General features: G+C 40.4%; 1 protein-coding gene across 1 annotated transcript in view; it reads right to left on the minus strand.

The window, feature by feature from the left end:
- fa2h (fatty acid 2-hydroxylase) overlaps nt 1-24,970 on the minus strand; it is a 33,819-nt gene extending 8,849 nt beyond the window's left edge. Inside the window, exons 1-2 of the mRNA XM_085165522.1 lie at nt 24,565-24,970; nt 1,346-1,462 (exon numbers count right to left, since the gene is read on the minus strand). Of these exons, the coding sequence (XP_085021648.1) occupies nt 1,346-1,462; nt 24,565-24,846 (399 nt within the window). The 5' untranslated portion in view covers nt 24,847-24,970. The remainder of the gene's footprint in view (nt 1-1,345; nt 1,463-24,564) is intronic.
- Nucleotides 24,971-25,649: the final 679 nt, after the last annotated feature.

Consider the following 25,649-nt stretch of genomic DNA (forward strand, 5'->3'; position numbering starts at 1 on the left):
GCTACTGCAAGGAGCTTCCCACAAACAAGTGATTTCACACAAAAAGGAAACAAAAAAGCTGGAAGATCACATTAAATTCCACTGTTGTCATATTGAAGTGGAACCAATGACAGTAGAAAACATTGCATTTTATACTTATACAGTCACTGAGTGTAACCTACTGATGGATATACTGGGATAACTTCAAAAACAAAACAAAAATACAATCCAGCTAGCATTTGCTGGTTATATAAAGCCCCAAGCTCAACATTTACTCTAAATATCAAGAAGTCTGAAAATTTACAGTGGTGCTTTGCTTGCATAAGAAAAGATACAGAAACCGGTTTCTGTGTTTAATAACCGGTGAACAAAGCCAAGCCAAGTGTGAAGACATGCTTCAGATTCCTGGTGTTACGCAGCTTGCAAATGTGGACGGACTGATTTAGGTTGAGTAAAGGTGAGTATCGGGAAATCAGGACATTAAAGCGGCTACGATCCAGCTTAACCAGTTTGAAAACAAAAAGCGGGCCTTTTTCTTTTTTTAAATGAGGAAGGCTAGCACATGACAAGTGTGCTGGTGATAATAACAACATTTTGCATAGCGCAGAAAGTGCATGAGTGTTGCACATGGGTACTGTTACCCATGTTTGAGATCTCTGAAGGGAGTGTCCGAGCTTCAGGATTCAAGTTACTGGAAGAAGAAAACCCTCAGAATGAAGGGCTTAAACTGACAGATCCGTGTGTCACAAAAACACTGATGTTTGAAACCGGGCCTTGCAAAACTTAAGTGTGTGAAGTCAAGAGTCATGGGTCTTGTTCAATAAAGTGTTGCCCGGCAGCAGAGAGAGCGAGACAGACTGGTTGAATCTGTCATTGTGGCGCTGAGCCTGTTAAAGTGGAAAAACACGTGTCAAACTGCACCATCACATGGGCATAGTTTAAACGAATGTCTGACTGTGTGTGCTTGAAGGTAGATTTCAGCACACAAGGACAAACTCTTCTAGTATGAACATATCATAAAAAAAACACCTGCACCATTTGGAGTCAAGACTTTCAGAACTGGCTTAGATTTAGGAGCTCAGCAATGCTGCTTTGTCTTCTGTTTTGTACATGCTTGTGTCTGGCAGTGTGGGAAATCATGCAATCTGCAAACAGATGAAGCAGGGTGAATAACCAGATGGCTGTTCACCTACCCCGTCACAGGTAAGCAAATACACTTGTTAGGTCATCCTCCACCTTTTGTTTCCAGTGTCTGATCGATTGCTGCATAATTTCAGCAAACGCACACATTGACTCAAAAAAGATGCAGAAAAGACGCACTCTTCATTTGATCGCATATTAGCCCCGTCTCAAAACACGCACGCACCTTATCGAGGTCCACAGAGCTGCAGAGGCTGCATGGGTCGCGCTCATCCTCGTCTTTCGCTTCTGTCGTCTTCTGTGCCCTTTCTCCTTCGGTCTGTTTATTTCTCGCTCTCAGAGTCTGAGGAAAAAGAAGAAGAAGTAGAAGAAGAAAAAAAAAAAAGGATGCCATTAGCAAGTATCATTTATTATTAAAATGGCCTAAGCCAACCACAGATGGAGAAAGACAGATACACATATTTATAGTGCGTGGCTTATGCAAAACAGGTAGACAGCTGCACAATATAGTACCTATAACATAAGCTACGTCTCATTAAAGATATATAAATAGAACAAGAGTCACAGTCTTTTTGCCAATTATGGCCCATCTGCCCTTTGCCCTTTTACGCTACACCTCAGCCCCATAAACCCGGTTTTAATGGTTCCAGTTACGTGTGACATATACCATAATGCTTTCAACCTTCAAATCGTTTTGTATCGGTGGACACTTCCAACAAAGGATCATGCTATCACATATTGGAACACTGACAGTCAGTCATTACTTTGGTGTGATGTTTAGTTTGTGTTCTGCTGCACAGAAGGAAATGCAGATATAAATGACATATGTTTACATAATTCTTATTTAAAAAGGCACTGAAGGCACAGCTGTTGCAACTGGAGAGAAGCCATGTGGATAATGATGAAAGCAGGTGATATGAATATGCAAGGAGTCCAAAGCCATCTGAGTGTTTTGCTGATCAGATTTGTCCTCTGATTACTGACATCCAAAGATGAGCTGTAGCTAATACAGACACAGTGCTGAAGATTTATAAAAGCACAACAGATGTTTTTTGTAGTGCATAATTTACTTTTAAAGAAATCTTCATTATAAAGAATAAACATGTGTCCTGGTCTTCATCACACCATTCTTGAATATTTTGCCAGAGCCAAATTGATGCGACACAGCACATAACCATCTGATATTGATATCTCTTCTACCTAATATGAGTTGGAGCCAATTAATGACTGATAGGCTTGCGTGATAGTTTGCAGTAGACTTTGGGCAGATTGTCCTTGCGGCCGTCATAAAAAAATTAGAATGCATGTCAAGTTACATTCTGTTTGTATGAAGTCAGCTCTGGGAATTGTCGGATTAACGCCCTGTTCTGATCGACAGCCCACGTCAGTCAGGTGAAATATTCATCAGCTGGTTGGATTCACACATAAGGCCTCCTATGGTTTGTTACTAACATCGCCTTGGCAATTCAACACCCACAGAGGCAACGCTACACCCCCTCCCCCCATTATCACACCATACTCATCCTGAGAGAATAGTGTTGAAGTTGTAGCTCACCCTGAACTAGCAGAGCTCAATGTTTCTTTAACTCGATTTTCACGTTCTCATCTTCGTGACTCTCGCTCGCGCCTTGTTTTATATTACAATAAATCATCGTATCTGTGAATTTACAGCCGATAACAACCTTCCACAGTTTTGTTGTTGTTGTTTTTTTAATTAAAACAGCAAAAATATTATAAACAAGGCAAATCCTTTAAGCCAGTTTCAGAAAGAAGTTGGTGTTGGCTGGTGTTCATAGCGTCACTTGTGTGGTTATGACCAATGTGGTTCAGATATGAGAATACTTATCCTCGTGACGCTAATTAGAAGCAGAAACTACCGTCTTAAAGCTGCTACCACGCCTCCATTTCTTTTCTTTTTATTATAAATGCACGCGCACACACACACACACACAGATTCGTAATGGTGAAAGCAATAAACAGACACACCCTCTGTATCAGCAGCAGCCATGGCCTACGTGAAACAGTGAGCAATGCAATGTTTAATGAGCTCTACCTCGCCCCACTTTATACATATGATCGAATAAATGTGACTCAGGCCTTGTTCCATCAGTGAACCCTACAGGTGTGGTGAGCTCAGGGTGAGGGTGGCCATTACTGCGAATGTAAATTTCCCACCAGATTTTCATTAAAATGGGAGGATCTGCGGCCTATTTTTTTGGCAAGGATGAGGTTAGTGATCCTGGATAAACTGTTGCAGGTTTACAGAGCCTGTATTTGTTTGTGCTAGAAATAAATACAAAAGGTCAGGAAATAAAAATTCTTTCCCCTTTTCTTTTTTAAAAGTTCAAAGCTTTGGTGTCGCTCTGTTCTGGGAACCTCTCATGTACATTCATGGAAAGCCAAAAAGCAGGGAGATCAGCACCAGGATACCCTCAGAGGGAATAAGAAAAGAAAAGAAAAAAAAAGGCATGACAATGGCCAAGTCACAAAGAGCATGAAATTGAGGAACTGTGGTTGACGTGGGCTGCAAAGCGGCTTGCAGAAGGACTCAGTACAGAGAACAGCTGATCAGAGTCACGCCCAGTCTGCAGGAACTAACAATATGTTTGATTTTCGACTCAACTGGGCTTTTACAGATGATTTTAGACAACACGTCTGGTGTGAAAAAAGAAAACAAAAACTAAACAAAAACAGTGTTTGAAAAACATAAATGACACCAAGCTCCCCAAAACGTAAGAAAATACTACCTGCATTTTCATGAAAGTAGCTTAAAAATCCCCCCAAAAAGCAGACAGATACTCAGTCATCTGGTTACTAAGCAAAGCCTCACTAAATATGCATCAATATTTACCAACTTTTTAAATAAATATAATATTACCTGTTCAAGTCTCGGTCAGCAGGTAATGCAAACACACACCTCACGTTCTTGCCTTGACAAATACATTCAAACCTTCACATACCGCTTTAAAGTAAATTGTTTTTAGTAAAGACGGTACACAAACCCTACATGTGAACCCTCTATTACATAACCCCCTAACAATAAATCATACCCACTGTAGAACTCAGCACCACACTCTCCAAAGAGCAAGCCGTGGAAACATAAGTAGACAGGAACAATGCTCGCATTAGAGCAGCAGAGGATCTTATAGTTTCAATCCTCCAGTTGAGATTCAAGTCATCATTTTTGTAAGATCAGTAAACCCAAGTCAACTTTATACCGAAAAAGAGAAATTCTGTATAAATATATACATATTAGGGGTGCAACGATACACAAAATTCACGGTTCGGTTCGATACTTTGGTGTCACGGTTCGATATTTTTTCGATACAAAAAAATGTTCATGCCTTTTTAATTTGTCATTTATTAAAATTATAAATATATATTTTAACTCAAAAGTACAGTTTTTAAATTTAATGTTGCTGAAACAAAATAATAATTCTGATCGAGAAATCACTCATCTTTGGAAAAGAGAGTTTATTACAGAGAAATGGCTCTTTCCAAAATAAAAGCTATACTATACGCTTCTTCTGGGCTATATTCTCAGCAGCATATTAAACATATCAGGTCCCCATAAGGAGAATCTTGTGCTAACGGCTGTCTAAATGACTCGGGTAAAGTTTGTAGCATGCGTGCTTGTTGTTTTTGTCTGCTTCCACTTGTCTTTGCACTACGATGATGTCGGCGTTAATATGCAGTCATATTCATTGTGTTCCCACTAGCGCTGTCAGGCTAATCTCGTTAAAATGACATTAACGCCATAACGCGGCAAATCTCCGTTAACGAGTTACCGCGGATCGCCCCGTGCATGGGGCTGGACGGCGGCAACACGTTAACAAGCTAAGTGCGCTAACGCAGTAGTTCCCACCAATTGAGCATTGCGTGGCACATCCGACATACTGTTTTACTTTTTTCCATGACACGCTTACCTTCAGGGTCATGCTTCACATGAAAACCAAGATATTTCCAAACGCCAAATCTGAATGAGGGTGGGGGAGGTTCAGTTTCAGGTAGCGTTGAGGCAGTAGCCATGTTGCAACGAGCTTAGCTTCTGTCTTGCTAGCTTGCGCTGCGCTCAGTGGACCTGCGCTTGACAGTGCAGACTAGGTGGAGTAGTCAAACGCAGATCCACTGAGCGCTCAACACAAAATTTTGTATTGTTCCATACATATGCGTACCGAACCGAAAGCACTGTATTGAACGGTTCAATATCATACGAGTATTGTTGCACCCCTAATATATATATATATATATATATAATTTATTTAACAGTAATCTTTACTCTTACAAAAGTGTAATTTAAGCTTTTTACAAAACATCTGATCAATCGATATGAGAAGTTATGAAATAAAATAACAGCATTTCATGTTTGTTTAATAGCTCAAAACCAGCTGCTAAACAAGAGATAACATCAAACTTCCTGCTGCCAGCTTAAAGTACATGCTAATCTCAAACTTGCAAACAAATTGAGTGGATGACAGACTTGCTATTAAAGTCATCAACAAACAACATTACATACATGTTTTGTGTCTGTTTGCTTCTTCTTCTTGGCAATAAAACGGAACAGTACCAACAGGCTAGGCGAACAGGAACAAGCGCGATACAAAACAGTCAAACTAAAGCAATCAAATTTGTGCAATGGGCATTTACCAAACCAAATTTGAGAATAATGTGGAAAGTCACAAGTTCTTTTGTCCTGTTTGACACTAAATTACGTGAAAGAAAGGTGTAGTACTCTGCAGTTCTGACAGTTACATACTCGGAACATTTGGGGTTTTTTCCCCCCTCTTTTGTAAGGTGAAACACACAACCCTATACTAGTAAATAACTGCTATTTAGTTCAGTTATACTTATCATTGCTACTGTTAAATAGGAATTCAATTTAGATCAGAACAACAGTGTTCGGTCTTAAGACACAAATGAAATCAAGACATGAAATTTGTCTTGTTTAACCATGAAACATCAAATTAATAACATGGATAGTCTGATGACTTTTCCTGGAGTTATTCACCAGTAATCTTTAAGCAATGAAGGTGTAAATGAGGATAAAACTTAACTAAACCAACTGTAATGATTACCTTTTATGATAGCAAAAGCAAAATGTGTGAAGCCATCAACGGCTTTAATATTCACCTTTGAGAGGCGTCACATGGCAGGTTGGTAGCCAACAAAGGACATTTCTGTGACACATGAAAAAGCAGCGACAGTAAGAGTGTGCCAAGGTGAGCCTTTTTTGAGGTTTTGCGTAGTAAAACAAAACAAAAGCAATAGCTATTAGGAAAATTTAAAGCCACAGCGCCATGGTTACAAGGTGTCCCTCAGGCTGTTCATCTAACAAGTCGCCAAAGTTTCGCTTTGTTTGCACACCTGACTTGGAATAACCAAGACAGGAAGCAATTCAGCAATTAACCGAGTGGTCACTATTATTTATAGCTAAATGACCTCACCTTTAAACTGTATCTTTTAGACAGAAAAACAAAGTGAATTTTACATTATTCTTTTAACATTGACAAGAGTGCCCCTCACACTTGATACGTGTACACACTTAAATGATAAGTACTCTCAGTGCAGACTGCAATTTCCTTTGTTGTGTATTTGATATCAATCGCCTTATTTCTCGGGGCAGACTAAAAAAGATCACAGGTCCTGTTGCCATTGAGCAAGCAAATATGGTTTGCCTCAAGCAAATAAAACATATGTGCCATTTACCTGAAACAAATAAACAAAACCCCCATCTAACTTTAAATTAGTCTGAAACAACACACTGAAACCACAACAGTCTTTTGGAATGCAACTGAAAACTATGAAGAGATGTGGCGTCTCTTTGTGGTTCTACTTTTCCACTTAAGGAAAGACATCCCTAATATCCAGACATTTGTTAATCACATAAATTTTAAACAGAGCACCGAAAAAGAGACATGCATCAACTCTAATAACCCAAACTTTCACACATTAGGATTTGAACAAATACCAAAACTATAACTTCATACAATCCAGTTTTGTTCTCTCATTTTTCGTCCATGATTAATGAGTCTGCTTGTAGTTTTATTGTATTCATAACACAATTTCTAACAAGCACTGAGGGGTAGTAATTTTATGGTACACAAAACCTTAAAAATGTTAACAACATCTGCATCCACAAAGAAATCTGTTTACTTAGTAGTTTAAGTCAAAACCCCATCCAAAGACAATAATACATTAAGTAAAAAAAAAAAAAAAGGGAGCCATTTAGTGTTGGTGGGTGACGATTTCAAGGCAAAATTAACATTATGTGCCACCAGGAAGTGAAGGAGGACTTGAGCATACTTGTAGACCAATGTTCATACCATGGATGCTGTAAAACCAGTATACCAAAGAGCCCTAAAAGCTCAAATCTAAATATTGGTTGGTTCACAGTAAACTGTGAAATGAAATTTTCAACTAAACATCGCTATGTATATTTAAGAGACTGTTTTCTTTGACTTTCCCCATTTGGTCTCAGCGAGCTGGACGTATCCACAATGTTTTGGGTTTTTAGTAGAATTATAGAAATAATATGGCTCTCTGTGTGACACAGAGTCAAAGATTGTGTAACTATAGTATGTTATTACTCGGTTACTTAGCACTAATTAGCAGTTATGTGCATCTGTGCGTTGCTAACCAAGCTTGGCACTACAGCCAAAAGTTAACCTCACATACCAGCACTAAGACTGCACAAAACCAAAACAATTTTTAAATAGAGTTGCTAGAGGGAGATGATTCCCAGTGTCCACCCCTAAAAGGAGCAAGGCAGTATTAGGAATTCTACTCATTGCATGAGGACAGATAGGTTAAACATGATACATAAGTCACTCGGACAACTTAAAAATGTAATTGTTTGGCTATTTTCTGTGTTTTATTTGTTCCAGAGTAAAACGGTTTGGCTGAGATCAAAGTTATTATCTTAGATTGGATTAAATAAAGCTTTATTAATCCCACAGGTGGGTTCCTCCGGGATTTTTACACAGCTGAATAAACGTCAAAAAGAAAACTGATTAACCAGAAGTGTGAAACGGTCGAGAATTTAAGCCAGTGTCCTGTTATATTTTGGATAGCAAAGAGCAGACGGCTGAGTTTATTAAACTCCACCGACACAGCGGTGACGCAAATCTGAAGGCTAGACTGTCCCATTTCATAGCCTTGCACTTCCGGCCTTCTCGGTCTTTGAAGGACCCGGTCCACGTAGACTGCGAAGGCCGGGTCTTCCGAAGGATGCAGCCCATGAATTTGGACACGACCACAGTCACATCAGAAGCTCTAAACCCCATCATGAGAGTGTGGTGAAGCTGATCGCTGTTTTACCAAAGAGGAACAGCAGTCACAAGCCTACTCTGAGAGTTCCTCTTTGCTTTGTACTCAAACTGTACTGATTTTCCACTGTGGCTAAAATACTTGCGGCTTAACTCTAGGAATCAAATGTATGTAATGCAAATTAGTGTTACTCAGGTAAAGGTTCAAAGAGGGTTGGGACTAAGCAACAAAGCTGCGCTAATCTCCTGATTAACACTTCAACCCCAGTGCCTTTTGTCCTCCACTCGCTTTCATACATTTCAGGGAGGTCAGTAACTGATTGTCCATATTCGGTTGTATCTATGGAGGAGTGCCTATGTACACACCACAGGCCTTAGGAGAGACAATGGGTAGTATGCCTGCAATGTTGATATGACTTTCACCCATTAGAACATCAAGAATGACACCTATTGACTGCATTATAAAGAAGCAAGACACTTAAGACCTGGCATTACTGTTCTGTCTTATACAGTGGGCATACAGCAAGCTTACATATACTCACAACACATATTCTAAACCACCAGAAATCCTTTGAGGCCTTTTTTTAAACCACAACCCCCAAACTTCAAGCCAAAGCTCATGGAGATAATAAGCTCAGACTAGCCTCTCATGATAAGATGAGAATGGTTCAAGACTTCAGAAAGAGAAAACTCAAAGATTGAATGATCTTATTTAATGGAGGGAATGAGATAGAGGAGTAACACATAAGCAGTGCTCTGTCCCAACAGGAGGAGGAGAAATCTGCAAGAATGACAGACAAAAAAAAACAAAGGAGATGTTTAGAGTGGGGTGTAAATGTGGCCTGGTACCAACACAACACTGAAACTATAGTCAGGGTCCATGGGGAGAGAGGGAGGAGGAGAAAGGATGGGTGGGTGGATGAGTTAAATGAATGTGGCGAGAGGGAATTAAACACTTTGAGGGCTGCGAGGGGCACAAAGGCTTATTATATCTCCCCTTATGTTACAATAATGGACGCACACATTAAAACAGGGCCAAAGGTAACAAGATGAGCATAAAAGCCTGATTTCAGACAGTTTTTTAACTCTTGGCTCTGTATGAGAGTGAATACAGCAACAATGCCACCAACCTGCAGATCAAACTGTGGTTATGGAGATTTTGCGATTAAAAGATAAGGCATAGTTGGAACAGCGATTAGGTTATTTTCTTAGAACCAAACAATATCTTTGATCATAAAAAACAGATACAAGTCGCAGACTGGTACCACTTACGGTTCAGTTCAATGAGGGCAACATCGCCCATCTGCCCTTCCTTGTGTGCCAAATCCTGCATTTCCAGTTAATTTCATGCTACCTTCTGAAATAAAATGATCAGCAATATAGTTTTAAGGGACCCCGATATTCTTAATCACAGCTCCATGTTAATTTTAGGGTAGCTTTGTTCAACACACAGGACAAAATAACCCCCATTTATCTTAAACCGGGCATCGCTGCAGCCAATCATTTTATCTATTGTCCAAAATACACCTTCGCGCCTTTGCATTTAAGGCAATTTTCTTTGGATCGGCTCCCCTTTGCAAACGGAACAACAAGTGGGTGGAGCTTCTGTGCCAACAACCAGAAATCAATGACATCATATAGAGCCAACAGAACAAACAAACCTTATAACAGGCTTTTTCGAGCACTCTGAAGCCTGATAGCATATGCTGTTCTCACAATCTGAATTTTTACCATTTTCAGTATGAGGCTGTGCCACGGTAACAGTATATACATATATAACAAAGGATAGGCCCCCTTTAAGGCAGCAGATCCACAGGACAGCTTTTATAACCACTGGTCTCTAGTTACAAAGCAGAAGGAGGAGGGCGAGTCAGCGCAGTTGGGGAGGCTGATGGGGTTTATTACATCCATAAAGATGGTATAAAGATTAAGCAGGGCCCTAGAAAACCTCTGCCATCAAAAAAACAAGCAAACATTTAGATCAAACATTTATTATTGCTTACATCTTCTTAAATTTTATGACCCTTCCTGATTCCAGATCAGCCACTCTAAACCTGTGCACAGAAAACAAACTTTCTTGTACCACTTACGGTTCACGTCAGGCAAGTGAGAATTATTGTCATGGAATTAAAGGGTAGGTAAAAAACACTGTGTGCCCCACATATCTCACGAACAACACACTCAACTTTATGTCCAGTATGGGGACTAAAAGTCTGAGGGCAGCCTGGGAAAACCTGAAGCGGAACCTGATAAGCGAGCAGTTTATTCTGAAAAACTGTACCTGTACAAGAGCTTTGTGACCATTGTGTGGGCGTGTCAGGTGCCGTTGCCTAGTAGAATACATGTGTAAAGGCTGAAGTTCAGCAGAGGGTTTGATAACACTGAAAAGGCCGTGAACTCTGAATCCTGATGATCACTTATCTGCAATCACACATTTTACAGAAAACCTCAAGTAAATTATTTACTTGATAATCCAATAGGAACGATGGAGCTCATCTATGCGTCAGATTTTAATCAGGGACACGGTATAAAACCCGTGACCAGTAACTACATATGTCAGTGTTTTGTCTTAACAATGAGGCCAATGGTGATGACCAAATATTGATGATATATTCTGCATTAAAACATCTCAAAGTCTCACATACTGGCCTGTGTGTGGCGTGTGAGGTTTCTGTGAAGGTTGAATGCATTTCCATCACACACACACACACACACACACACACACACACACTAATATAAGGAAGAGATAGCTACATGCAGAGAGACACGCACAGTCACCTCTCCTCTTCCATGAATATAGAAACAGCTGCACCTGCACCCATTATTTATATTACTCAACATGGATTATGCACTGATGAAACAGCTAACCTCTCCCAAATTAGCCAAACACACACCAGGATTAAGATAAGTGTGGCCAAACCCTTTGTCCTCAGGTGCATTAGTAGGTCAGAACTCTTCCGACTCAATGCATCTTTAAGTCTGTAGCTCAGATACTGATCTTGGTTGTGGATCTGCTCTGCCTCCCTAATTATGGGTCAATCCATTTGATTAAATTCCCTGCTGTTCCATGTTTAGTTCATTTAGGAAAGCCGAAATACGGGTGAAAGGAAACAGGTCCTCAGTTCTGATTTACCGGCACGTTACGTTTAACATTTCCCATAAAGTTTCCAGTTCAGACACAATCATATAACTAGTTGTTGTCGAGTGGATTAAAGAATTCTCTTGTATATTTAGAAGGTGCAGAACCGGTGAAACGGAGAGCAGAGGAGGGGAGAGAAGCTGTAAATGGCAGAAAGCGTGACAGAAACACGAAACACACACTAAGCTCAAATTAAAGAAATTGTGCATACAAGTTGGATTTTTAAAAAGACCCCCCCCCCCAAATAAAATAAATGTTCATTTATCCAGTGCCGTTTGAGCAAAACCTCAAAAAACTACTACAACATCTTTGTGATCAGGGTTTTACCTGGTTAGGAAAGAAGTGAATAAAGAAATGCAAATAGGAGCACTAACGCTGCCGACTAATGACTACACTACTATCTCCATGATTTCTTTGACAGGAAGACCTAAGAAGAAAATAAATAAAAAGAAGTCCCTGTCATCACCTTCTTTCAGAATGTCTCAATGTAAACAACATTTCAGGCGTACAATGAATACACAGGGTTGTACTTTTCCTGTATCTATTTGTTTAATGCCAAATCAGCTGCAACTATGGAGGAATCTAGAAAGGCAGACCTTCTGCACAGAGGGGCAAATATCCTGCATGAGGTGGGAGGGGGGAGAAAATGATGGTGGAATGGAGGGCGATGACGCATAACTGTATGTGTGTGTGTGTGTGTGTGTGTGTGCGTGCATTGATTACAAGATCACTAAAAGAACCAGTCAAACCTGATTGACCAGGGCTCAAGATTCCACCCTCTCCATCTCTCTGGCTGTTGTGAATTTTTGTCTGTGCAAGAATCAAAGGCTCTTTGTAGCTAGCCAGCTTGTCTATATAGTGTCATATTTCCACAACGAGACATGTTAAGTAATGAGTGCCATACAAACACAATGCAACCTCCTTCACTATGGTGCTACGCTCTTTATGCACTTTGACCATGAAACAACATAAGCAACGAGCAGACCGAATCTGAAGGCCCTTGATCATAAAATTACAATTAATGCTATTGAAGGTATTCGACTCCCTCAGCTGCATTAGGCATGGAAGCAGCAAAACATTTGTGTCCGTTTGCATCAATCTATAGAGGAAGTGTTTCCATTCAACTAAATTTCAACATCAGGTGACGGTTCACTGGTAAAGGATCAGAACACGGTGAGGCTCTCAGACTTTCTGTATTCCATTCAAATATTTATTCCCTTGCAGATCTTTTTTGCTCAATTGTCACGTACACATGTGTAATTCATTCTCCTGTCCTCATTCATTCGGGGACATAACCTGGTTAGATACACACCAATCACCTGTTCGGATTATTTGTAGTTAGGGCTGTGCGATATGACCAAAATCTCATATCCCGATATAAGACATCTATCGTCCCGATAACGATATAAATCACAAAAATTTAACATTTTCTGTAAATTCTGTGAATCTCGGCCAGCTCGTCTTGCGTGAAGTGTTTCCAGCTGCGCGTCATGTAGCTGGAGTCGAGTGTTTTAACCGATGCATGAAACTATACATTTTTAGACATAAGTTGTAATGGCCGCCGTTTTCTTTGTGAGTATTTATTACACGGCGTGCTGCGGGGAAAAGCCTGTTCTAACGTTTGAGTCTAAGGTCTATTTTTTAGCACCTGGCAGCTCTTTTTTAATTCTCATCCGTAAATAATCTGCTCTTTCACGTGATTCAGTTTATTTTGAAAAGTCTCAACAGGATCTTGAGCTTTATTGTGAAAGGTTTATGTGGAACATAAACAAGCGGACACGCGATGCTGTTACCGTCGTTGTTGCTAACCACAACGCATAAAAACAGGCGCTTGTCCGTCCGTAGTGTGGTTATATTAAATATAAGAGAAAGAGAGAACTTTAAGAAATTAATATAGCCACTACAGTGACCATCAAAACGATGAAAAAAAATATTGCCGTAAACAGTTTATTTTGCGACACCACGAAACAAACTATAGCATAAAATGAAACGATAGACGTTTTTATATCGTCATCCAATATATATCGTTATATCGAACAGCCCTATTTGTAGTCATATATAAACCCTTTAATTTTTTAATTTGTTTGGATTTGTTTACACCTGCCAGCCCCGTGTGTCGGGACGTGGGGGTGGCCTTGCAATCCTGTACAACAGCAAGTATAAGGTATCCTCTCTTTCTGCTCCTGCCTACTCCTCGTTTGAATCCATGCTGATTCAAATTAATGGACCAACCCCACAGTATTAGTTGCTGTTTACCGTCCACCTAAAATCAACTGACTTTTTAACTGATTTTTTTCTAACTTTCTCACTGAAACCCTACTTTTATCTCCAAATATACTACTGCTGGGCGATTTTAACATCCACATGTACAACACATCAAATTCAGCCACAAGAGATTTTATATGTTGTCTGTACAATTTTGGCTTACACCAATATACGGACGTTCCCACACACTCCAAAGGACACATTTTGGATCTTGTTTGCTATATTGGTGTCACCCCTAAGAATTGTGCTGTTTTGGACATGCCTTTTTCAGACCATAAATTAGTTTTATTCAATGCTAGTCTCCCACTATACAAAAATAAACAAAAGCGCTCAATTACTTTTAGAAATATTGGGGGCATTGATCTATCAGCTCTTTCCCATGGCATTAATAACTTACCTACCATTGATGCCTCAGCTTCCATAGACGACCTGGTATCTCACTATAACAATGAACTTATCAACCTCTTAGATACCTTGGCTCCCCAAAAAACTCGAACTGTTTCTTTCTCTCGCTCTGCGCCACGGTACTCATCTGAACTTCGCCAACTTAAAGCTACTGGACGCCGCCTAGAACGTCTCTCCAGGAAAACAAGACGTACTATTCACAAGGACATGTATCTCAGTCATATACAACACTATAAAGAAGCTATGCATCATGCTAAATCTGCTTACTACACCTCTGTTATTGAATCCGCTGAAGGAAACACTCGCACTTTGTTTTCTACATTGCATAATATTGTTAAACCCCCAGATACCTTTGCCATACATACACACTCTGCCACAGTTTGCAACAAATTTATGGACTCTTTTTTTTTATTTTATTTTTTTATATAAACACCAAGATTGAGAATCTTCATCAACAATTGCCCTCATCCTGTGAAATGGTCAATTGTTCTATCTGCATTTTTTGTCCTTCTCAGCTGTCATCCTCTCCATCCAATTTTGAACTTCCCACAATAACTCAGCTATCTTCCATAATTACTAACTCAAAGTCATCATCATGTAAACTTGATCCACTGCCGACAAATCTTGTTAAACTCTCATTCCCGTCTCTTGCCCCACTGATTGCTAATATCGTACACTCCTCTCTTATATCTGGTTCTGTTCCTTCTTCTCTTAAAACTGCAATAATAACTCCAATACTGAAAAAGAATGATTCAGATCCCTCCAATCTAAATAATTTCAGGCCAATTTCAAATGTCCCTTTCCTAGCAAAAATTCTTGAAAAGATAGTGGCTGCACAGGTTCATCATCATCTCATTGGAAATAACTTGTACGAACAGTTTCAGGCCGGCTTCCGTTCATGTCACAGTACAGAAACAGCCCTAGTAAAAATCACCAATGATCTTTTGCTTGCAGCTGATTCTGGACTTCTATCCATCCTCATTCTCCTTGACCTTACAGCAGCTTTCGATACTATCTCCCACCGCATCCTCCTTCACAGATTAGCATCTATTGGAATCAATGGTACAGTACTTGCCTGGTTTACTTCTTATCTCTCTGGCCGCTCACAGTTTGTTCAATTACTCCCTCACAGATCAGTATCTACTCCAGTTAATTTCGGTGTACCCCAAGGCTCTGTCCTGGGTCCTTTACTTCTACATCTATCTCCTACCTCTAGGTAATATTTTTAGGAAGCATAACATCCAGTTTCACTGCTATGCAGATGACACCCAGCTCTACCTATCCTCCAAACCCACAGCTACTTTCCCACCCACATCCATTTCTGACTATTTAAGTGAAATCAAGGTCTGGTTTACTCACAACTTTCTTAAACTTAATGGCAGAATTAATTTTAATAGGCACCAGATCAAAACTGACTACAGTTCCAACCAGTCTTTCGTTTTCCATTGATAACTCTGTTGTCACACCCTCCCCTCAGGTTAAGAGTCTTGGTGTCATCCTCGATAGCACTCTGTCCTTCACAGCACATATAAATAATATCACTCGGTCTTCTTACTTTCATCTCCGTAATATTAACTGTCTTCGTCCCTCACTCACACCACACAGTACCGCCATACTTGTCAATACTCTTGTCACATCTCGTCTGGATTACTGTAATTCTCTTCTCTATGGTTTACCTCATAAATCCCTCCATAAACTGCAGTTGGTTCAAAGTACAGCTGCTCGTATTATTTCCAGAACTAGATCCACTGAACATATAACACCTGTTCTTAAACAGCTCCATTGGCTTCCAATTCACCTCCGTGTCAATTTCAAGATCCTGCTTCTCACTTTCAAAGCGCCTCATAACTTTGCTCCTCCATATCTATCCGATCTTCTCCACACATGCTCACCCCTTCATACACTCCGCTCTTCTTCAGCTTCCCTTCTGTCAGTTCCACCTGCTCGCTTGACTACCATGGGACTCAGAGCCTTTAGTTTTTCTGCCCCGAGACTTTGGAATCCACTTCCACTTGCTCTACGGACCACACACTGCCTCACCACTTTTAAATCACTACTCAAAACCCATCTGTTTAGAATTGCATACACCTGATCTGTCTTAGGCCATTTTTACCTTGCTCAGTTTTTATATTTGCTTTTATACTTTTATGACTGTTTATGTCTAAATTTTATCTACCATTTTTGCTATATATACACATTTTTCTTTTTTATGGTATTGTTTACATGCTCCTGTAAGGTGACGTTGAGGGTCTGAACTATTAATAATAATAATAATAATAATAATTAGATTTCAGCTTTACTAACATTCAAATCTATTTTACTAGAGCTACGTCACTTTTTAAGAGATGCCGATCAAGCCGCATGCCGCCCCCCCAAATAATGTTATTTTTACATTGCCATTCTCTTTGTGTGAGCATGCTGTTTGTGTGAGCATGCTAAGCCACAGTGTGAAATAAATATCTGGCTTGCATGAATTCTGACCACTTACTTTGCATCTTTATCGCAGAGCTCAAACATCTGCAGAGAGCTGACATTAATTTTTGTGTCAGACGAGGCTGGATGTCACATGACTGTGGTGGTGATGAAGAAAACAAGTATTTGAATACAAACCAAACAGCAGTTTTGACAGGAGGAATTAGCAGAAGTTCAGCCAGTAGCATGAATGTCATTTACACCCCACCCGCAAATCATGAAGCAGTGTCCTGTACATTTTACCCCAGGAGTCTCTGGGGGGGGGGGGGGGGGGGGGTACCCCTAACTGAAGTGTAGTGCATGTTAGTTTCACAACTGACACACAGCACACCGAAACCTCACCTCTCACCCAACTACCCAGATTTGGCTCCCTTTGACTTCTTTCTGCCAATCAAGTGTTTAGCTGTTGATTTGACACGCTCGTGTGTCAATCACAAAAACATGAGAGAAAACTGCTCAGAACAGAGTGTAGAGAGTAGTCTGAAGAAAAAAAGAAAAACAGCAGCTGCACATAACCCATTACAGAGGTGCACAAGAAAATTCCAGGACTTTAATGACCACACCTCTTATTATTACCTATATTCTCCCTGGACCAAAAGCCTAACAGCTTTCTCCTGTATGTTTACTCTGGTTTCCAGCCTGCGGTGTATAATATATTGTGACCATAAGCAAGACCCAAATCCAAAAGGCAGGAGCAAATTCCCCAGATATCTGACACATTTATCTCTTGTTCCGACTGCGTACTGCTGTGAGCCAACTCTTTTCACCAGACACTAAGATGTCGCACTCATTTCACAGCATTCCCCAGAGACAAAAGTTTGTCTAGAGACCTTAACCTGATGAGCAGTCACGTTGTACTGCACACAAAGTGTCCCCCTTTAATAACACTTTCGCTCCCTAAAGATGATACTGCAAAGTTCTTCAGGCCTTTTCATCTCTTGCACCTTCTCTGGGTGTGTCTGAAAGTCTTGTCTGTTTCTCCCACACCTTTAACTGTTTGTTTTTCTGCAACAACACACCTCTGAGCATATGCATGTGTGTCAATGTGTTGGGCTCTCCCCCTAAGCTATTAGTCAACCTGCTGCATCCACCAAAGCTGTATACACACACACATAGCCCCACCAAGGTCTACATGCTGGAAAGAGTGCTTTTATCATTGTGTAAAGCTACAGAAAGAGGTGGAAGGAATCTTAATGACTAATACCTCTCAGCTAATCACGACAAATACCATGTTGTGGTATTTGTTTAACAAATATAAAGAACTCACACAGTTACAATGAAAAGCTTTTATTAGTAATGTTGACGGCTTCATTTATAATTGATAATCTGCGTCACCTTAATTAGAAAGGCTTGGACGCATTTTGTGGCTCCACAAAGGTTTTGTTTTGTTTTTTGGTGGGTGGGGGGTTGTCTTGTTTTATGACAAAAGCTGACAGAGACTGCCCTAAACCCTTAGCCTAAGTTGTGGAGAATGAAAAAGGACATTATTTTTAAGGTCAGGGTACTTGGGGATAAAACTACTAAAAATTGTAAGTTGTTAAGGGCAACCACGTACCCTGAGACCAGTGTGCATGAACACAAATTAATATTTAAAGAATGCTGTGGTGAAATGAATCAATAAGAGAAAAGACTTCGGCGTCACTCCTGTGGGACCTTTACCTTAATCTTTCAGGCATATGTTTGCTCTGTTCCCCTCTGACCATCCACCTAGTGCACCTCCACCTTGACCCCCACCCTTCCTCAGGTGTTTCTGTGGTGATGGCGTAAGCCACCAGAGGCCTGCACCTGTGCACTAATTGCTGCGTCTGCAGTCCCTATAGCAGCAAAGGTAAACAATGTTACTGGTAATGTATCACCATGGCGATAGAGGAAAGGCGGTTCTTAAGAATAGTAAAAGAGGCAATTCACTTGTACAGCTTGGTGGAGGGAGAAGTGATGACACAGGTCCTGGAGAAGAGTATTTGGGGGGGGGGGGGGGGGGGGGGGGGTTTAAAGGAAAAGGAAAATGTAGGTCAAAAAACCTGCTCTGAAGGACAAAGTCTTTAATAAACAACCATTTCACTGCTCTGAAAGCTAGAGGCCACACACATGTGGCAGTTAGCATGTTTTAATACTGATATTAAAAGGTAATATTTGGATCAGGTCCTTCCATCTTCCTCTCTGTGCCCTCTAATAAAAGACAATCCCGCCATTGAGTGACGGAGGGAAAGACCTGTGCACACGAAGGTCTGCATTCCTACGATCCACCGGCTCGAACTGGACACCCTCCAGAATTCAGTCCACAAAACTTAACAGCCACCATCATGGAACGCCGGAGTTTATACTTTATATTCATCATCACCCACTCAAAAAGTACATAACTAGGCTGTTATACTCCAACACTGCTATCCTACATATGGCCACTCTCTGTTCAGCTGTTGTTCATTCATGTACACAATCCCCTCATTAGAGATTCACATTTAAGAATACAGCTACTATGCTCTCAAGTTCATGACTATGCAGCTCCTTTTTCCTGCATGTCAGGAGTTTACATGCCAGCTTCTGTTCCCTTTCTGCGGTTTACAGAAAGAACAAGTGAGACAAACAAGCTGAATGACACAAAAATGGAAGGAATGTGTTCAGCACTTTTGGGCCAGGTATTTCCACATACTGTCCAGAGGCTGATAGGCAGTGTTGGCTCAGTTCCTTCAAGACAACAGGGGCAGGGTCACTGAACAAAGGTGCACCTGGGAATGAATTTGCAGTTCTGTTTTCACATGACCTGAAATATGCATGAAGAGAACTGGAAAGTGCTGAAGTGGATAATCAGTGGGAGAATTTATACAATTTTTGCGTAACAGAAATTGTTATACAATTTTTGCATAACAGAAATTGTTATGCAATTGCAGTAGTGCTTCTACCCTGTACTTCACTTAGTTCTGCTACAAATGATATCACACATAATGACATCAGCATATGTGCAAGTAATCAATGAAAACAATTAAGAGAGCTTTTCTACTTTTCACTCTAAATGATGCACAGGATGTGCTCAGTGATGACAATGCTCAGAAGCCCCACCCACCTGCTGTTCAAAACCTTCTGTTTACAAAGAGCAGCCAATCAAAAGAAGGTTGGCTTCTTTTTTTCTTTTTTTTTTAAAAGGATGTTTTTGGAGGAGGCAGAGGTAAGGTTCAACAAGTCCCAGTTTAATATAAAGAGGGATTACTTTGAAATTTGAATCATACAACATTACTCTAGTAGAAGAACAACAGGACAGAGCTGGAAGAACAATACAGAGCTTAAAATATGCATCACATGTTCACTTTAATAACATGGAAACAACGTTATGCATAGTTACTAATCAACAGAACTTCTCAGCGTAGTCAAACATTTGTGTAGTGTCAGGTCTAATACGATGACTAGATTTTCTCAATCTAAATTTGCAGTAGCCTAAAAGACTGGGGGGAAAAAAGTATTGATGTGAGTGTCAGCAGGTTTTGTGGATAAACGGATCATTTGTCATACCAAAAACAAAAAACAAAAGTGAATGAAGTTAACAGCACTTTCAACCTTTGAGAGGTTTAAAGTGCTCTTAAAAGAGGGTTAAAATGCACACCTATTGAAAAAGAAGTCAGCTGTTATGAATGCAGTGATAGATGTCTCTGCTCTCTTCTTACTGGTCCACTTCGGCTTCAGTCCTCTAGTATATATTTAAAGAAAAAATAAATAAATAAATAAATCACGGGACACATTTGTTGTATTCAGGCCTTGACTAAACCTTCCTAATAATACTACAGTACATGGCATTTACTTAGGCATACTAAAACAATGATGTAATCTAGAACAGACTGATTTGTGGTTATCGGGTAACTGACACTACATAGGTTGTGAACATCAACTGCTTCTGCTAATGAAAGGAGGGCCTGTGTCAACTGGTGGAGGCAAAGATGGCACTGTTGGTGTCAAGGTCTGTGTTAATAGACCTCTCTGCTGAATCACACTTGTTATTAATCTCTCACTCTCTTCCACAGCATGTCTCCTATCCTGTCTTCCTTCTCTCACCCCAACCGTTTACAGCAGATGGCCCCGCCCCTCCCTGATCCTGGTTCTGCCGCAGCTTTCTTCCTGTTAAAAGGGAGTTTTTCCTTCCCTCTGTCCCCAAAGTGCTTGCTCATAGGGGGTCATATGATTGTTGGGTTTTTTTTCCTCTGTATACATTATTGTAGGGTCTACCTAAAAAAAAAAAAAAAAAAGCACCTTGAGGCGACTGTTGTTGCACTATAAAAAAAAAAAATTGAAATAAATCAATACTGTTGCAAATGAGTACTATTAATACAACAGTGAGCTTTAGTATCATTCAGTATACGAAAATCCTTTTTTTAGCACCTTTAATGTTAAACTATCTATGGTCACACATTATCTGAGCAGTCGATCTCAGAAGACACTGCACTACTTCCTGTTTTAGTTCTTTTTTAAATCATGGAAAAAAAATAATAAAGTAATTTCAAAACACCATTTGTCAGTAGGAGGAATGAACAACTATTACAAACCAGTTCGATTTGCTGATAGTGTAAACATTACCTAGTGTTTGATAGTAAACCTCCCAAATGCGTATACACATACAACCTCTGTCATTCACACACCTGGGAAAAGCGAGTCCCGCCTCCTGCTCTGACTGCAGTGCAGCATCTACCATCTGAAGATCAACTATTAACTGGCAGTTCTTAGAAAGATTATCGCTTAAGAGATGTTGCCAATCTCAGGTGATCTTGACATTTGAGTTTCTGAGGTGCAGTTTAGAAAAAATATAGATTGAAAACAATTAGATTCTTCCTTGTCACTCAAGGATGCATGCTTCCTACTACGAAATCGTTGCATCTAATCTTTTTTTTTTTTCTTAAATAGTGCTGCTCCCTCAAACAGCACGCTATACAAGCTCACAGTTTTCTAGATACAGACTTGCTTGCAGTCTTATAGTTTTCCTATGAGGCAGTCTCCCCTGAGACAGAGAATAGACTGTACGTCTTTCTACTTAGCAGGGGGTTAACCCTCTGCTCCACAGCTTCTTCCTAGAATAAGAAAACTAGGAGCATTCTTATGGAGCATCGACCTCAAGCTGGGATCAAACATGCAGAACAATTAATTTATTTACTGATGACTCAAAAATATAAATGTCTTATATGTCATCTAAAACAGTGGCTTAATATTTAGAAGACTATTTCTTTCTTATTACAGTTATGGAATAAGCACGAAATCGGTTTAGCACTAAACTTTGGTTTCTCTTTTACTGCAAGCAGATTTTCCCACAAACACCGAAAGCCCACCTCTGGCTAATAATAATATAGCTGATAAGAATAATAACAGTATTGAGATTCATGTCTGAAGCCCAAACTGTGGTACTTCCACTGATTTTTCTCTCCAGTCCACACAATTGTATATCACATTTATCACTAAACGGTTGATTTATTAATTTGTTTCCATCAAAAAACAAAGAACTAAAACTGCTTTAAAGTCTCAGAGTGTGTTTCTGCACTGGTGATGTGACAATGCAAATTATTAAAGAGAAAAAAACAAACAAAAAAAACACACACATTAGCAGCAGTTTCACTGGGAAGGGAGAGGGTGAGCAGTTCGTCAGCCATGAATAGAGAACGAACTATACAAACGTAATCTTTCACTGAAATGACTGGAATATCCTGTTGAGTCAGTCGGTCTGTCTTGTGACCTGCGTGTTCATACTTTCAGAATTTCACACCCATGGTAAATCAATAATTAGTCATCATTCAGAAAAGTAATCTAGTGACAACATAATCTACTCTTGGCGCTATATGATTAAGAGCACATATCTTTAAGATCTGACCTGAGCTGACCCTGCAAGCCTGATTTTTTCCTGCTAAATGAATGATTAAAATAAAAAAAATAAAAAAAATACATTTCTTGCTGTTGTTAAAACTTTGTATTTTTTCTCTTGTTTCTATAGGTTTAGTTTCATCTGACTCTTGATTTCTTCTCACTTTGCTTGATTTGCATCTAGAAATGGTTGTGAATTGCTTCAATACACTTCTGTAAACAGTTTACATGCACAGTGATATATAAGTCAAGGACTTTTATTGTGAAAGGGAGGAAGAAGCCTCGTTTGCCCTTGTGCAGAACAAATTCTGGTACGGAGCAGACATTGTGCCAATCTGCCTTTGAACCCAGAAGACCCTCCCACATGCCGTTTAACCCTTTTGATTTGTGAGGGACAGCCAATCCCAAGAAAGCTGGTTTAAGTCTCATCCTGAAGGGCATGATTAGTTAAAATGGCTTCTGTCATATAAAAGACGAATGAAATACGGATTATTTTGACATGAATCAAAACAGGTCCTCCATACACCCAGTCACTGACCTCAGTCGTGAATTGCATCCAAATGAGGCACAATTTAAATCAAAAGTCTTGAAAAACTTGTTTTTACATTGTCTCTTGAAGCAACAACAGCAGCTAAGAAAAACAAAACGCAACATCACAGACAACTCATGTGAAACGGTGTGAAAATGTGTGTTTACATAACTGCCACGCAGATCCTCCATCAGCCATAAGCAAGACATTAAAAATGACAAATTAAAGGAAAAACCCATAGGCTTGGCCTCTATAGTGTGGGGATCCAGTGGTAGTAAAAGGCAGGGTCTGGCATCTTTTGGATCAATCTATTCAATTCAATTCAATTTTATTTATATAGCGCCAAATCACAACAAAAGTCGCCTCAAGGCGATCTGACTCCTTTGTAGTCATAGCCCCCCCATCCAAATTTGTCAACTACACGTATGTGCAGATCTCACAGCTGACAGACAAAGGGGTCCAAAAGTAATTTCCTTTGTACTTACAGCTTATCAGTCACTAACCCTCGAAGTCCCACAGAGGCCGAGCATTTTATTAGTGCAGTTGTGTAAACTTTCTGTGCAGAGATGCAACCAACAAGCAAGGACACACGCGAGAGTGGGCAAGCCATGTAAATGTGAACTGTGTCTGCAAGAGATTTATGCAAACTCCCTCCTCACACGCACAGAAACACAGAAACCCGCAGGACCTGGCTGGGTGTGGATTCATTTTACAGAGACAGAAGGGGGTATGTTTCCCCCCAGTCTGCAGCCCCCCCTCTCCCTGGACAAGACAAACCAGTTTCCTTCTCTCGCCTTCTTTCAGAAACACGCACACAGGCACAGGCCTTGAATCATTCATTAACAGGTCTGACCCCTCCACACCCACCAGAGCTCACCAAAACCCCACAGGTCTCTCATGTCACCTGTTAGCCCCTCCCTCCTCCACCTAGGAATTACACAAGCATTGCTTTTCCATCACCAACCCCTTACTCCCGTCCTCAATGATCAATACCAGTTCCCTTTTCCTCGTTACCTAAGAAGGAAAACGCCCAATAAAGTCAAATGAGAGCGGATTATACACCTGTTGCTCCGAGAGGCCGGGACTAGTTTCCTTCTCCTAATTCTGGGTCTGGAATCAAATGAAGTCTATAAACACCTCTAAACCTCCTTACAGTAGAAAATGTGACACTGTTGACAGATTTTTAACAAGGTGTGAGGAATATTGATCTCACCTGGCAGGGCTCGTGGGGAGGGGGAGGGCAGGGGGGATTAAAGACGCCAAATGACAAACATGCTAGAAACTTCTGAAAGTTGACAACGTAAATCTGGGATCAATTTACATTTTTATGCCTCTAAAGTCCACAGAGCTAAGTTAACAAGAAAGATATTAAACTTTAACCTTTCAACAGGTGAGTGGTTCAAAAATTAGATATCACTTTAACACATCTTTAACTAGATCGACAGAAGATGCGGGAAGAAAGTTTTATTTCTTTTCCTCTTAAGTTGATTACTCTGAGGTCAGCGGTGTCATCCTAGCTAGTTAGGGAGGAAGGGGGGTACCTGTGCCTCGTCGGTGCCGCTGTCTCTGTCCAGTTCCCCGATGTAGTACTGCTCCATCCACCGCCGGGCGTTTTCCGAGTGCCGGTGTGGGGGTCCCTCCATCGCCTGGCTCACGTCCTTGCCGGAGCGGCTGCGTATTAGTGCCTCCCCACCCGGGTGCATCCGCAAGAAGGCTGTCACGTCGTAAACCCTGGTCCCCATCAGCACCCAGCAGGACTCCTTGGTGCAGTGGCGGGCTACCTCCCTCTCCGTGAAGAAGCGGGGGGACGTGGACGGAGACATCCTGTTAGTGGAGATGTAAAAAGGTCCACCTGAACTGAAAAGTGAGAGCAAGTCCTCCTCAGTGGACAGTCTGAACTGACTTTCGTAATGACACCCGGAGGCTCTAAACTCCTGCCGTTCGCGAGACACGGACGAGAGAGGCGGGGTTTGTGAGGCGTTCACTAAGGTCGTAGTTAGTAGCTCTTAAACTGACTTACAATCACATCTGCATATACGCGCATCGAAAACTTCTAAATAATATGCTACGGTGATAACTTATTCTTTTTTTTATGATTGCAGATTTTTAATATTTTATTTTAATAATTTATAACAGTAGCCAGAAAAGCCGTTATGTTTACACAATAGCAAAAGCAAACCCTCCCCGAATGCAGCATAACTCTCCGAAGCACCTGTTGCTGTTAAACCGATACAAGCGACACAACCGCTTAAGAAGTCTGTTCCGTGGACCCAACCTGCTGCTAAAGACTATTATAAATTGCTTTACAATATAATAGCTTAAAATTAACATCTCTCGTGTTGATTATTCCAAATGAAACCGTTAATGGACGTCAGTCAGATGACATCACATTCATAAAGAAGAGTCACGTTATTGGTCATCACTTCCTGATCAATAAAAATCTGGCGTTTGCTGCGCAGTTTTTCAACGTTAAGTAAATATTTCCTTCCTTTTATAAAAGACCACGTATGTATTCACCCCTGAAATTTTCATGTTAACATCAGGACGCGTTGAATGTATCATGTTGAAGGGGTAGTCTATAGTTTTTAAAGGGTCTCTGAAATGTCATCTAAGGTCGCTGTTGCAT

This window comes from Neolamprologus multifasciatus, chromosome 7 (assembly GCF_963576455.1).
Source record: "Neolamprologus multifasciatus chromosome 7, fNeoMul1.2, whole genome shotgun sequence".
In the NCBI taxonomy this organism is placed as follows: domain Eukaryota; kingdom Metazoa; phylum Chordata; class Actinopteri; order Cichliformes; family Cichlidae; genus Neolamprologus; species Neolamprologus multifasciatus.